Below are 15,866 nucleotides of genomic sequence, written 5' to 3' on the forward strand. Positions count from 1 at the left end.
GAAGCGCCCTATCGATTGCCGCCTGAAAAGCTCGAGTCGGCGGCTGCTCTATGCGGCAGCGTTTCGTTTTCTTTCTCGCCCTCACGTCGCACGGCCGATTTATACACGCACGCATCACATTATACAGAATATATTCGTCGATGCCGTGTCTCTCTCTCTCTCTCTCTCTCTCTCTCTCTCTCTCTCTCACACACACACACACACACACACACACATCATCGCGCGAATCCGCGTGGGCGCGAGAGAGTTTTGCGTAAGTGGGCCACGAGCAGAACGCTGTTATACGGGGTATTTTCGCGCGGAACAGCCGCAGTGCCGAACTAGCCGCGGATTAGGAGAATTTTCACGTGCACTTGCCAGGAAGTTGCTTCAGAACTGACCTATATAAACGTTGTTGTTGTTGTATGTGTCGTGTATATAGGTTTAGACGCACGTTCGGTTCGACGCTCCTAACCTCAAACGTTAAGACTAGAGTTTTTCCAGAGCTTTCGTTGGCGATTCCGAAACTAAACGCGAGATATAAGTGTATACGTTTCGCGACGTCGGTGAGGCTATTTCAATGAAGCTTCTACCTTAATTAAATCGCTCGTACCTCGTTTTATACGCAAAGAAACGAGCTGTTTGCTCTCGCGCGGGACACTTTGCTCGGCACACTCTTATATATAACAAGGACACCTATACACACACTCAAGTTTTTTTTTTTTGTTTTCAAAACATAACAACGTTTCCATTCGCGGAATCAGACGATCGCGCTGGAAAGTCCTTCCGCAGCCGCGGGCGAGAAAAAAAAAATAAACAAATAAATCGTCGCGACGGGAGAAAAGGCGAAAAACATACTCTCCCTCCTTCCATATTGTGTATCCCATGGGGCGTATATACGCGCCGGCACACTACACTGTATGCGTATATAAACGGGAGGGTGCGATGGTCGGCGAGTTTTTCGCGCTGTGTGTATAAGACACACGCGCAGAGCTGATCCTCGGCGCCGTCTGCGATCGTTATGCGCTCTATATAGGGGACTCGAGCTTTTAAACGGCTGAGTGCGTGCGTGTACGGCGACGAGCCGGCGAGACTTATATATGTATATATACTTGTGAGTCGTAGAAGGACGACGGAATTTTTCCGCGGACGATGATGCGCTGTAAATTGTTATTCTTCGAGGAGCTGTTACGTAAGCGTTAAGGTCTACATACTGCAGTAGTCTAATTTTGAGATGAGCTTTATCGCAAAGCAGTTGGCTGGAATTTATAGGGATGAAGTTCGCGCGCGCTGTGATTAGCGACGCATTAAGACGATTGGATGGCCTTTCGACTGGCTTGTAGAGCTGGGAAAAATATCGCTAACAAATCGAGATTATCCGAGTTGGAGGATCGATCGGTTCAACCCTGATGAACTCGCTGAACACGTACCTCCGCGTTCAAGAGATCTAAACACAGAGCGCCGACTGCTATCGACAGCCGATCGCGTATAATAATGCAATTAAAAAATTGATTTCCCACGCCGCCGTCTAATCACATCGACTTCTCTTACATCTCCGATTTTCGTCGCGGCGCGCGGGGGCGGAATCGATCGAAAGAGCCGAGCTTGTAATACAGATTGCCTCGCAATTTCGCGCCGGGAAATGAGGAAGTAATCGCAACGCTGTTATGTACACTCGCGCGACGTGATTTATCCCGATGACTTGTGTAACGTTGAGATTCCTAGAAAAATCGAACCTATCGATACCTTAATCGAAAGCTATATAACTCGAGCCTCTGGAAATAATACCTGCGTGTGAGAAGAAGCATAGGCGAGAAGAGGAAGTTTTCGATCGATGTGTGCAAGAATTTTTCTCTCTTTTTTGGAAGTTTAATTGCGGAAGGGCCAAAGGCTCGACCCGTACGTGTGTGGGTGGGTGAGCGGTAGTTTTATCGACCGGCGAGAAAGTAGCTTGCGATGATGCGGCTGATGCTTTATAGTATACGAGAAGGAGCTTCGTGCGCGGGGGCTCGTTTTGTCGGACCTTATATTTTCAAACCTGATGATGAGCTTGTTATCGTTCTCGACTTCTGGTGTTGTGAAAAACGAAGCTATTTTTAAAAAACCTATCAACGCACGTCGTTCGATCGATTCTATATATGAACAGAGTAAAAACCAAAAAAGCATCGTTTGCCGGCGCGTCTCGCGACAGTCTATATACTCCTATGGGCACTAAAAGGCTTTTCATGCTCGCTCGTATACTCATTTACGATTCTAAACTTTCCCTGCGTTCTGGAAGAAGAAAAGAGAGAGAGAGAGAGAAACAAACGCGATGCGAACGACCTCGAAAATTACCTCCGACGAGCCTAAGGATTATCCGTCGAGGATCGATCGATATCCGTCTTCGTATTTGATATGCTTCGGATGTGGTCGATTGTTTCGATGTACTGTAATTCATGCATGCAATAACAGCGTATTATTAAACAAAGTTACACGGTTATTTGCAATCGAGCAGGTTATACATCATAGTCGTAAACAAAGCTGCCCTGATATTAAACCAACTAGGTTGATCGAGTAAACAGACACTATATTATACGCGTTAGATTCAGTAAAAACATAATTATACAAAATTTCGCGTAAACCAAACACCTCGCCATATCTCGCTTGGCAGACTCTGATCCACCCGCACTACTGCGGTGTGAATTTACGCGTTCTATATACGTATATAGGCTCGAAAATGCGAGGACACTGACTCCAGCTGACTATACTTTTTTTTTTCTTCGTCGCAAGGACGGTTTATAACGCGATTAACGAAAATAAATAAATTTTGCAAAATGGGATCGGTATAATTTTTACTATATAGCTCTCTCTCTCTCTCTCGCACGGCTGTACGGATCAATTGGATTTTTGCGCTCGGCTCTCTAGCGGTATATAGGTCGAAATGGATCAATGTAATCCCTTTGCGTCTCCTCTTCGTCACCGCGAGATCGAACCTACATTTACCGGCTATATACATACATACATGTCTTTTTAATTTACTTTTATACTTATACAACGCGCTTCACTGGCTATATACGTGTGCGAGTATGTGTATATATAGATGTACACGTATCGCTACTAATTTGTCTATTTCAGTTGTTCGCGGGTTTCTTTAATTGGGGGCGAGTGTATAAGCAGGCTCTCACCGGATTGAGCAATTAGGACCACTCTCGATTTTTCCTCTGATTGTTTCACGCGAGAGAGTAGAGTATAATTAAAAAGGGAATATTGAAATTCAAGTGAATATAATCGCGGGAGCGTGAATTAGAAATCATAATTCTAGTACTATTTTTACTTTGATTATATAGTTATATATATATTATATATCATTTCCCAGCAGCGAAGCGCTAAGTAGATAAATACCGAGTTTGGTCAGACGCGTCCCTTGCACTAACCTCATCGCACATCGATACTAAATACTAACTATATATTGTACACCTTCGAAACAAGCCTAAGAAAAAAAAGGCAATCGTTCCATCGTTGCAACTCAATACGAAAGCTCCGCGAGCTGCACACTTTACCGCCGTAGCTGTTGCAGAGTGATAGCCATCGCCCCCCCCCCCCCCCCACACACACACATACGCGTATACCTGCGATAATCAACGCGTCGGCCCGATATCGCAATTAATCTCTGGCTTATCGCACTTTCGGCTATACGTTCTCTCTCTCTCTCTCTCTCTCTGTGCCTATATCCTCGCCTCGATTCAATTCAATCGCGCCGCGAGTGTTTGCGTGTATCACATACGTGTGCATAAGTGTGTTCCACTATATATATAGTACACATGTGCGCGGTATATATAGCATATATCGTTTAATTCGAAGCCGATCTATTTCGAGGGGGGGGGGGGTGTACAAGGCAGCCCCCGCACGAGGGCCGAAGTATATGGCGTTTTCGAGATCAGTTTCTTTTCGCTCTCGTAAATAAAAAACTCGACCTTGATGCTCGCGGTGACCGGGTTATTTTCTATGGAGATAAAATCTTATTCATCACCGGTTAATTTTGAAGCTGCGAGAGAAAAAAAAACAGCGCACGCAACGACGCATCGTCCAAAATTAGAAGGAATATAAAGAGGCTGTGCATATATAGGTATACGCTATACACTCGAAAGTTCAAGAGACTCGATGTCGCGGCGAGAAATTTATTATTAAGGAACTTTTCTTCTCCGCGATTTTCTCTCTCTTTCTCTCTCTCTCTTATGAACTAATATCCACCCCAGCAGTGCGGCGCACTCGATCGGAATTGCATGTCTTCCCCACCAGCGGTCGACAGCTGTGCGCGGAGACGAATCGCGCTTTTGTATAATTGCGGCATTTGAAGAAAAAATTCTTCTATTTCCAGTACCTACGATTATACCCACTAAAAAAACGAAAAGAATAAGACGACATCGACGCACTACTTGACTACGCGTCGGGAACGCGCCCACCCGGTCAGGAGGCACGAAATCGACTTTCCGGCGGCGCCTCAGTACAGCGTACACGCGAATATTGTATAATACGGCGTCGTCGAGCGAATAATGTGGGTGGATTATAAGAAGATCGCCGGAGAGCGATTAACATATAATACGCGACCGTGAGAACGACCTAAAGCTCGTTAGGTATAGTGTATAGAATCGGAAGAGCTTCCAGCATATATTTTCTACTTTTCGTGGATGGATCGATCTGAGCGATGCTTGACGTCATAACGCGTGTGACTAGCCGAAACGTCACCTGCGCCTTACGTATAAAAGCTCACGCTTACGATGAAAGCTCGTTCGAGCTTTTCCTTTTTTCCACTCACCTCCACGGAAAACTCAACACGCACAGCTGCTGCTTTCGTGCCAAATACCAGCGGCAAGCTTTTATTTTCGTATATTCGCGGGCTTCGGAAAGCTCGCAAGCTCGGGGAGATTTTTTTTTCGAATATAAATCCTTTGTATTTATAAACACACACGCGGCGATTAACGACCACTTTGCCGACTTTCTTCACGACGACGATACTTACTCGAGCAAGGAGTGCGATGTGGTCGATAAAAAAAAGAGCTTTTCAATTTTTCATCGCGGGGAGTCTTTAGTGCAGCACTTGGCAACCGTTTTTTCTACTTGTCGATGCCGGAAAATCTTCGGGGAAAAATATAACGTGTAGTCAGCGTCGCGGTCGTCTATCGCGGGTTTTATCGCTGCGCTACGCATTAGTCATGAAGCCTAGAATTTGCGCCGTTTAAAAGGCTGGCGAGAGGCATTAGCGTAATTGCGGAGATAAGCGGTTTACGAGACGACGCGCTGCATATCACTCTTTTTACACACACGGCATTTTTTTTTTCTTTCTTTTTTTTTTTCAAAAAAATCATCTCGACGACCTAATACCGGCTCCAAAAATAAAACCGTCCAGTCTTGGCGTGGCGGACACGGTTATAGTGCGTCGGAAAATAAATCTAAAAAATAATTTTTTTCTCTCGCTAACTCACGTGTACACGATAGCTGCTGTCCGGCGAATTTCATGCAGAACTCGTGTAACGTCCGAACACGCCAGTATAGGCTCGCGTTTTACGCTGTTCTATACCTATAACGCCTACTGACATCATTTTCTTGGCTACTATACCGGAGTATACACGGAGTCAAGGCTTTGCTTTTTTTTTCGTTATTCGTTTAAGTATTACTTTATTTTTTTTTTTTTTTTTTTTGACGATCCAGCGAATGCACTTTCGTTCGAAAATTTTTTAAAAACACACAGCGTTTTTATATACGCGATATTGGTGGTCTTGCGAGGGACGGGATTATTTATCGAATGCGCCCCGTGCTCTACTTAGCAAAGTAGCCGTGTATACGTGCATGTGTACTATGTATAAACTTGGTAATACTCGGGGATAGTAATCGAGCGAAATAGCCGTGTGTTATAATCTTGTCGAGCTAATCGACTTACTGATGTGCGAAAAGTGCAGTTATATTCTATATACCTGTTGGAGTCGCCCTCGCTTTAGTGTTGAGAGGAGAATTTCGGTTATCGTGTTATTGTATTTATGCTCTTAATTTTTTATTATTCCTCAATTTTTACAAAATATCGGATCGACTTTAAATTTTTTCCCTAAAAAAAAGAAAGAAACCAAAAGCTGTTGCGCCGTGCGTCACCCGCGAACGTCTCCTCGTCGAGACATAGAATCGTCGGAGTCGGAGAATCTTTATGGAGGCAATTCATTTAAAATTCATATTTTTTGCCGCCGCCCGATAGAACCGCTCTCTGGATATATGGTAACAGAAGGGGGCAAGATTGCATTTTTAGAGCCGAAGCTCACGTTTATCTACTATAATACATACAGCGGACTGCACACGACCCCCTCCAAGGCATTATGTTTATTTTAATTAGAATAAACATTCGCCGCTTCTTTTCCCCGATTGAAAAAAAGCGAGCCCAGAAGTACGTCTCTCGCGTTCGTTCGAATCAGAATTTGAAAATAGATCCCCGAGCTTATATGGTAATTCCGCGAGATGGCGACGACAGCGTGTGACCCGCTGGTGTGTATAACGAGTGAGGGATATGGAATTTTCATCGCTTAACCCAGAATGCGGCGCGCGCGCGCGAGAGAGAGAGAGAGAGACGTTTTGAAATTCGCGGTCCGAAGCTCCCCTCTTATCTCGAGCGTCATCGCGCTGCTCGCGTTTATTGTTTCGTGGAAAAGCGAAGTTGCGACCTGTATTAGGTTTAAAAAAACAACCACGTCGAGCAAAGAGAGAAAAGAGAAATTTCCCCAAGCTTAGCCTAACCGAAAAAAAAAAAAAAAAACCTCGTGTCACCACAGCCTGCAGCAAGTGTCATCAGAACAGCCGATCAGCATGTCCTCGCCGAAGCCTCGAGTATCTTCAGTTCGAGCTCGCAGCAGTAGTTCCTCGGCTGTGTCCCCGGGCAGCCGTATCAGCTCGTCCTGCAGCCCAAGCTAGGCCTGCATCATCGACTAAAAGCTCGGGGACTTCACATATCACTCGAGGCGGATAACGAGCAGAGATATAGCTACCAGGTGACATAAGAGAGATCATCGGCTGGTGCGAGAAGACGGCGATAATTATGCGACCGCCGTTCCTTGGGCCCGGAAGGCTGCTGTGCCCGCCGCAACGGTGCCAGCGCCATCAGGAGCCCGCTGCTGTTCGCCTAATACTGGGCTAAGAGAGATGAGCGCGCAGTCGGCACACGACACCCTGGAGCTCGAGGTCTTCGAGGTAGGACTTTTTTTTTAGCTTAAAAAAAAAAGCTCAAACTATAGCACACATTTATAACAACTCAACGCTGACTTAGGTGCGATGCGACGAGGGCGTCTCGAAGGCTGCTTCCGCGCAGAAGCCGCACCAGCAGAAATCTCATCATCAGGATCTCACAACGACGTCAAGCTCGTCATCCGGAGCGAACGGAGGCGGCGGAGTTGGCAAGCGGATCGTCGCACGGGCCAAGTTGCCGGAGCTCACTCTCGAAACGATGCAGCGAGTCGAGGAAGACGATGAGGAGGATGAGGACGAGTTCGACGACGAGGAAGAGGAGGTGAGCAGTGGCGGTGCTCTCGGTTGCGCTCGAGGCGCCAGGAGGAAGAGGAAAAAGCTCCAGCAGAAGCGCAAGTCCAGCAGAAGGCGGAGACAACGGCTTCAGCGACAGGACGCCTGCTGTCTCGCCTCGACTGGCTCCGCTGGAAACAACGAGCCTGGCGCAACGGTGTGATTCGATGTTCTTTTTTTGTTTTATTGTTTACCCTCTTGTCACCTTACCTTCAACGATGAAATAAAATTTAAAGAACTCGCGCCACCACCACCATCACCACAATCAGCAGCAGCAGCAGCAGCAGCAGCAGTCGAGTAATCAGCTGATGCTGGGCGCAAGCTCGTCGCGGGAGGGCCTGGAGGAGCCGTCGGACGGGCTGTGCTCGTCCAAGCGCGACTCCTCGAGCAGCCTTGGCGGCGCGAGCGGACGACACAGCACTTTGCGCGAGAGCCTCCTCACTGTCCTGGGTAAACTCGTCGTCTGGAAAGGCGCGAGGTACAGGCCCACGCCGACGTCCTCCAGCTCCATACCCCCGACCTCGCCACCGCCCACCGAGTGCATCGGACGCAGCACTGGCTTTTTCTCAACTTCCGAGGACTCGCGCAGTAAGACAACATAATATCTGCGCCATCAGTCAAGTGGATTTACGCGACTTTTTCCATTCGATTATATCCGACTATTATAACGATATACCATGTGTACAGACGTTTTTGCGTTTGCGAAAGAGGTAAAAAGGGTCGATGCAGTCGAGACTCTTCATTCCCACGGCGAGCTCTATTAATAGTATTATCAACCGAGTCCTCCATCTCGTTTTTTTTTTTTTTAATTAGATCTCGGTCGCGGGACTTTAATCTCGGGGGTAAATCTGGAGATTAGATTTTATTAAAGTGATTTTTAATTAAAAGCCCGGCTTATACTCGATAATGAAAAATTTCGCCAAAGACGAGAGGGCCTGAGCTAATAACGGGATAATTTCCTCGAGCGCCGATGAGATAGCGTGAAAAATTTGTCGATGATATCGAGAATAATAAACTTTTCCTGGTATTTTTGTCAAAATTTTTATGCATACTCAGGAAAATGGAGTTTTACCCTTTAAGCGACCAACTCTCGATTCTATATTTAAATTGAGGTCTGGTCTATTTTCGGGATGGAAGGAGCATTATTCCCGATTAAAAATATGTAACGTATACGTGCAGCAATAGCTTCCTCGTTTGTGAGAGAGAAAAATCCTCGGTCAATTACGTACTGATTATACGAGAGACACACGTATATATAGTAGTATATAATTAATGCTATTTTTTCCCAGTACACGTGTGCGATACATTCACTGAATAATCTCGATTTTTCTATCATTGCAGAGACAGAAAGGCGAATTCGCGCGAACAATCGCGAATTCAACCTGCAGTTTAATTATGCGGTGAGTAACGTCTATAACAAAAACGAAACAAACTAATGCAAAAACTAACGATTCGTGCATTTTTTCGCAGAACAATTACATCAAAACGTCCAAGTATTCGGTTCTGACGTTCCTGCCACTGAATTTGTTCGAGCAGTTTCAAAGGCTCGCCAACTTTTACTTCCTGTGCCTGCTGGTACTGCAACTTATCCCCGCGATATCCTCCTTGACCCCCGTCACCACAGCTATACCCCTCATCGGGGTACTCACGCTCACTGCCGTCAAAGATGCCTATGACGACTTTGTAAGTATATGTACGCGTTGGCCTAATCGTGGATTTCCTCGTATGCTGCGACGGTTATTTTTACCGCTGCACCGGAATTACGCTAGAGTTTCTCGCATTGAATATCATTAGCTCTTAGAGAGTTGCTCCGAGATGCTTCTTATACTTTGCGCACTGATGCTTGATTTTGGAAGTTAAGTTTTCAAGCAATGAAAGCTTCGCTAATTTACTACTACTTCGAATCCGAATTACTTTATTACACGTAGGAAATTTCCGCGACCTAAAAAAAAGCTCGTCTTCTAGCCTCGTTACTCTCATTAATTTGTTTTCTCTTGACTGTCACACACAGCAACGACACAGCAGCGATTCGCAGGTGAACAATAGGAAATCATGGACCTTACGAGGTACAAAGCTGCGAGAGGAGAAATGGTCCCAGGTCCAAGTTGGCGATGTGATCCGCATGGAGAACGACCAATTCGTCGCCGCGGACGTTCTTCTGCTTTCAACGAGCGAACCGAATGGCCTTTGCTACATCGAGACAGCGGAGCTGGACGGGTAAGTTTTTGTGCTCCTCATAAGCGTCGTCTCTCGCCAGTTGCGATTTCTCGTATCAATCGACTCGTTGCTTTGTGCGCATTACAGGGAGACGAATCTAAAGTGCCGCCAGTGCTTACAAGAGACTTCCGAGATGATGGACAACCACGAGCTGATCGGTCAGTTCGACGGGGAAATCATCTGCGAGGTGCCGAACAATTTGTTGAACAAATTCGACGGCATACTCACGTGGAAGGGCAAGAAGTACATACTGGACAATGACAAAGTTATCCTGCGCGGCTGCGTGCTGCGCAACACCCAATGGTGCTACGGTATCGTGATCTTTGCTGGCAAGGACACGAAGCTTATGCAGAACTCAGGGAAGAGCAAGTTCAAGAGGACCTCGATAGATAGGCTGCTGAACCTCCTAATAATCGGCATAGTGCTATTTTTACTGTCCCTCTGTCTATTCTGCATGATCGGCTGCGGCATCTGGGAGAGCCTCGTCGGACGCTACTTTCAGGTCTACTTGCCGTGGGACTCGCTGGTACCGAGCGAGCCGATGGCCGGAGCCACGGTGATAGCCCTCCTCGTCTTCTTCTCCTACGCCATAGTCCTGAACACCGTCGTACCTATAAGCCTCTACGTGAGTGTCGAGGTCATACGATTCGTCCAGTCGTTCCTCATCAATTGGGACGAGGAGATGTACCATGCCCCCACCAATACCCACGCGCGAGCTCGCACCACGACCCTGAACGAGGAGCTCGGACAAATTCAGTACATCTTTTCCGACAAGACGGGCACCCTGACTCAGAACATCATGACCTTCAACAAGTGCTCGGTGGCCGGCCAGTGCTACGGCGACGTCATCGACGAGGTCACAGGCGAAGTCGTCGATCTCAGCGAAGTCCGGGTAAGTCGACTCCGCTGTGTTCGCCCTCGAAGGGGTTTGTTGATGCGTGCCGTTTTTCTTTTTATTTGCTGCTACTTGTTTTGACACGCTGGGGGACAATTCGATAGTATATTCTAGAGACTGACTTGTTAGAGAATCGTTACATGTTAGAGTTTTTTTTTTCGATAGCCAATGATTACTATATTTATTATAGCTGAAAGAAAGTTGTCTTTTTTTTTCATATTATTTACGTTGTGTGTTGTGTGACTTTGATTTCGCCAAGACTCTTATTACGTTGTTTTTTCTTTTTTCGTGTGACTTGCCTGTATACTCTGCGCATACTTTTTACTACAGCGAAAGCAATACACACCGACACCGCTTAAAATGTTCCGTCTCCGCAAGACAAGTTATCTTTTGTATTTTTAGAATTTTTGACAATTCTATCGATTCCTTATACTCGATTCAGGACACTGCACGCCTTCTTTAAAGTAGAGAAACGAACGGAAATAAAGCGTAGTCTGCAGTGTCCGCGAACGCAGCTTAGCAAATGAAATGAAAAATAAACGAAGGCAGGAGTGCGATCGTGCATAAATGACTTAGCGCATGTGTGTGCTGCATGTAGACAGATAAGGCCTCGCACACACCGACAATGAAATGGAAAAACGGGCAGGAATTCGTCCGGCCAGTTTACACACCTCTTAGCGGTGCGAATGCTCGCCTGCTGGAACAGGCCGACCGAATATCCAGTACGACACCCGAGCCGGGCATCAATGGCGCTGCTAAAGTTCCACTCAAACATTCAGTACGCATGCTTCTGTCTCTCGAATTCTTTTTTTTACATTACACACACGTGCACTGTCTCTCCTACATTTCTCTGTATATCTATAAATAAATACATAATTACACAAGTCCAACCCCCTTGCATATCACGCGATGTGTCCAAGTGCTGTGCTTTAGTGTATATACGTGCCGTTTGCTTGGTCGCTCTTTCTCTCATACTCTCTGCATGTGCCCAGTATGAGATAATAACATGTATACTAGGTCGCAGTCGTTTTATTGTTAGCATGCGCTCTGTCTAATCTGCCTGTAAGCGAAAAATGTATCTTCGCTATGGCTATGGGCTCGTCTCTCTCTCTCTCTCTCACTCTCACTCTCACTCTCACTCTCTCTCTCTCTCTCTCTCTACATTCGCCACACTGTACTTCTGTATTTTTGCATGACAGTTTCATACGCGCGCAATAATTCAGGCTATGCGTTATTTTCCATATGGGTATATTTTATAGATATTAACGGTTGGAAGGTTTTTTTGGTTGAGGTTCTCACTCTCTCTCTCTCTGTACTTGGTTCTCCATTAACGATGTAAATCTACGGCTCTGTTCTCATCTCCCATCAACACGTGAGGGCTGCTCTAGTTTAGATGTATTCTCCGCTAGTGAGTAACCGCATAATGCTTAATTTGCACAAAGCAACGTTGTAAATACTTCGGAGTCCGAGACGAATACATCTAAATTAGCCACGAACAGCCCGCTCCACGCAGAAGCGCTAGACTAACGTAAAACTCTTTTTCTCCTCTACCCCAACCCCACAGACGGTCCCGTCGCTGGACTTCTCCTTCAACAAGGACTACGAGCCGGAATTCAAGTTCTACGACGCTAGTCTACTGGATGCGGTGCGCCGAGACAACGAGGACGTGCACAGCTTCTTCCGTCTGCTGGCACTCTGTCACACGGTGATGGCAGAGGATAAGGGCGGCAACCTCGAGTACCAGGCTCAGTCGCCGGACGAAGCTGCCCTCGTCTCGGCAGCTCGGAACTTCGGCTTCGTATTCAGGGAACGATCGCCCAACAGCATCACCATCGACGTCATGGGCAAACGCGAGATCTACGAGCTGCTCTGTATTCTCGACTTCAATAACGTGAGGAAGCGCATGTCGGTTATACTGCGAAAGGACGGACAGTTGAAGCTGTATTGCAAAGGCGCGGATAACGTTATCTACGAGAGGGTCAAGAAGGGCAGCGAGGAGATCATGAGCAAGACCCAAGAACACCTCAATAAGTTCGCTGGAGAGGGTTGGTTGATGTTTGCGTGTTATTATTAAACATTTATCCCTCGAGGCTGTGTGTAATGCGTCCGTGTTGTAGGACTGCGCACTCTGTGCTTGTCGACGAAGGACCTCGACGAGAGCTTCTTCAACGATTGGAAGCAGAGGCACCAGGAGGCAGCCATGAGTCACGAGAACAAAGACGACAAGCTGGATGCGATTTACGAAGAGATCGAGAAGGACATGACGCTGCTGGGCGCGACCGCCATCGAGGACAAGCTCCAGGATGGTGTGCCCCAAACGATCGCCAATCTCGGTCTTGCCGGCATCAAGCTCTGGGTTCTCACGGGCGATAAGCAAGGTAACGGACAACGTCGCGAATATCTACGGATTCGGAGTTTAAACGAATTTTCGTTACTTTGCAGAAACGGCTATCAACATCGGCTACTCCTGCCAGCTGCTGACGGACGATCTGACGGACGTGTTCATAGTGGACGCTGCGACGTACGACGGCGTCGAGACCCAATTGACACGGTATCTAGAAACAATAAAAGCGGCTTCGAATCAACAGAAGAGGCCGACTCTCTCCATCGTCACATTCAGGTGGGACAAGGAAAGGTCAGGCAAACGAAAGAGACGGAGTACGATCCTTATATTCAATTCTTCTGTACTGCATTTTCTCATTTTGACTGATAATGCAAAACGATACCTTGGAATTTAATTCCCCCCCCCCCCTCAACAACCTCTCACGATGAATGTGGCACCATGTTCTGTGTGATTATGCTTTTATTTTTGTCAACTGGAGGTCTTTTCAGAGGTTGCGAGATCACGATAGATGATGTTTTAGATCGTTCGATTAGTTGTCGAAAGTTTTATCAAACTTTGCTTACAAATGCCACACACACCTGGTTTTGGTGGAAGATTGTGTATACGAGATTGTAATATCCAATTTTAACCGAAAAATGCTTGAACCTCTATCTTTCTGTTCCCAAACTTTTACGAAAGAAATCAAACGAGATTCTTTTATATCGCTTAGAATAGCGTCTGTGTGTTTTTGCATTAGCGTCCTTGCGATTATGTCAGTTTTTATTACATTTTAATAATTAAATCACTATTTCATCCTTTTCCACTATTTTCTCGAAGAGACCACCTTTGAACAAATTCTTTGCATGTGATTGAGGTAAATTTTTTAAATTATCTTATACATATTCAGACTGGTTTCTCCTGGGGCTAGTTTTTTTTCAGTAGTGTTTTTTTATCAATATAGGGGTTACCTGCATTATAGTGTGTACAGAACAACTTTAGAATAGACGAAATACATATTCACTTTTATATCATATGTATTCAAAACACTTGGAAAAGAATAGATTCTGAACTTTTTACTTAATAATTCAATATTTCATAAATAATAATTATTATTCAATGCTTGATACTCACTCCTTCTCTTTCTGTCTGCTTAATATTAATCTTATTAATAATAACAAAAAATCAAAATTGTTTTGTTGCTCACGTCACGTCTCGATATTCATAATGTATCCTATGCAACATTTGTGTACATTATCATTATTCGCTGTACTAAGAAAATAGAATAGAAACAATATATATATATGTACTAGCTTACAATAGATATAGAAAATGGGGCTTACGTTATGTGAGAACGTATTAAATATTTATTGTCAGGCAAAAGGTAGCTTTTCAAATATACATTTTGCCCTCGACGCTTGCCCATGGTATTTATGAATTTTGCAGACGTGATAGAAAAACTGAGATTTTCGTCTGAAAATGCATTTTGTTATTAAATAGTAGCGATACAGAGTACAACCCGACCAGAGAAGAGGCTGACGAACACGAGGCCGATACGCCGTCGGGTTTTGCAGTGGTTATCAACGGACATTCCTTGGTTCATGCATTGCACCCACAAATGGAACAATTATTTCTGGACGTCTCTTGCCAATGTACGTAATTTAAGTTGAAAAAAAAAACTTTCATGTGCCATGACATACGTTCACTTGAAATTTTCTCTGATTCAGGCAAATCCGTAATCTGCTGTCGAGTCACACCTCTGCAGAAAGCGATGGTGGTTGAACTCGTGAAGAAGAGTAAAGAAGCCGTTACCCTGGCTATTGGCGACGGAGCCAACGATGTTTCTATGATCAAAACCGCTCATATTGGCGTCGGCATCAGCGGACAAGAAGGATTACAGGCAGTATTAGCTTCGGATTACTCGATAGGGCAATTCAGGTTTCTCGAAAGATTGCTCATGGTTCACGGCAGATGGTCGTATTACAGGATGTCTAAGTTCCTCAGATATTTCTTTTACAAGAACTTTGCATTCACTTTATGTCACATTTGGTTCGCCTTCTTTTGTGGATTTAGCGCACAGGTAACGTACACTATTTGCTTACTGTCAATTCATTATTGATATATGTAGATGATTGAATTTTCACGTATGATGAGTATAAGGCGAATGTGATTTCAAAGACTCCCACGTTTGAGTTTCATTGTACTCCGCGGTCGAGACTTCGGAGCCTGAACGTTCAATACAACTGACTTAACAAATTCCTCGATCAAATAATTTTCAATTCATTTTGACATATAATTAACCGGACCTTTCTCTCTTTTCAGACCGTTTTTGATCCAATGTATATTTCCGTCTATAACTTGTTTTACACGTCACTGCCTGTTCTGGCAGTCGGTATATTTGATCAAGATGTAAATGACAAAAACAGTTTGATGTATCCGAAATTGTATACGCCAGGTCATCAAAATTTACTCTTTAACAAAAAAGAATTCTGCTGGAGCGCTCTTCACGGATTCTTTGCCAGTTGTGTACTTTTTTTGGTGCCCTACGGTGAGTTCAAGTTTCGTATTTTTTTTTTTTCTAAACAAATTCACACTCTCTACAACGAAAAATTGACATTTTTCAGGCACATACAAAGATGGCGTTTCTCCGAAAGGCTATGTACTTTCGGACCATATGCTGCTGGGCAGTGTAGTGGCCACTATATTAGTCATAGTTGTAACAGTTCAAATAGCTCTCGACACTTCGTACTGGACCATCATTAACCATTTCATGGTATGGGGTTCCCTTGTTTGGTATTTTATTTTAGACTACTTTTACAATTTCGTCATAGGAGGTAGTTACGTTGGTAGTCTTACGATGGTGAGTCTAATATACTTGTACTATACTTCTGGGTGATGTCATTTAAAATACGAAAACGACTA

At 45.1% G+C, this 15,866-nt stretch overlaps 1 protein-coding gene across 13 annotated transcripts in view; it reads left to right on the forward strand.

The window, feature by feature from the left end:
• The window catches only part of LOC100123067 (probable phospholipid-transporting ATPase IM), a 45,396-nt gene that overhangs the window by 25,823 nt on the left and 3,707 nt on the right, over window positions 1-15,866 (forward strand). For 2 of the 13 annotated variants that reach the window (XM_016989942.3, XM_016989943.3), the window contains exons 3-14: window positions 8,854-8,912; window positions 8,983-9,195; window positions 9,524-9,729; window positions 9,817-10,621; window positions 11,223-11,402; window positions 12,189-12,669; window positions 12,742-13,002; window positions 13,067-13,259; window positions 14,445-14,596; window positions 14,672-15,024; window positions 15,267-15,492; window positions 15,569-15,804. In XM_016989942.3, the coding sequence (XP_016845431.1) occupies window positions 8,854-8,912; window positions 8,983-9,195; window positions 9,524-9,729; window positions 9,817-10,621; window positions 11,223-11,402; window positions 12,189-12,669; window positions 12,742-13,002; window positions 13,067-13,259; window positions 14,445-14,596; window positions 14,672-15,024; window positions 15,267-15,492; window positions 15,569-15,804 (3,365 nt within the window). Of the gene's footprint in view, window positions 1-6,770; window positions 7,186-7,261; window positions 7,670-7,748; window positions 8,101-8,853; window positions 8,913-8,982; window positions 9,196-9,523; window positions 9,730-9,816; window positions 10,622-11,222; window positions 11,403-12,188; window positions 12,670-12,741; window positions 13,003-13,066; window positions 13,260-14,444; window positions 14,597-14,671; window positions 15,025-15,266; window positions 15,493-15,568; window positions 15,805-15,866 lie in introns of all 13 variants that reach the window. The other 11 variants (XM_032599285.1, XM_032599286.1, XM_016989937.3 and 8 more) reach the window with 10 other exon arrangements.

This window comes from Nasonia vitripennis, chromosome 4 (assembly GCF_009193385.2).
Source record: "Nasonia vitripennis strain AsymCx chromosome 4, Nvit_psr_1.1, whole genome shotgun sequence".
In the NCBI taxonomy this organism is placed as follows: domain Eukaryota; kingdom Metazoa; phylum Arthropoda; class Insecta; order Hymenoptera; family Pteromalidae; genus Nasonia; species Nasonia vitripennis.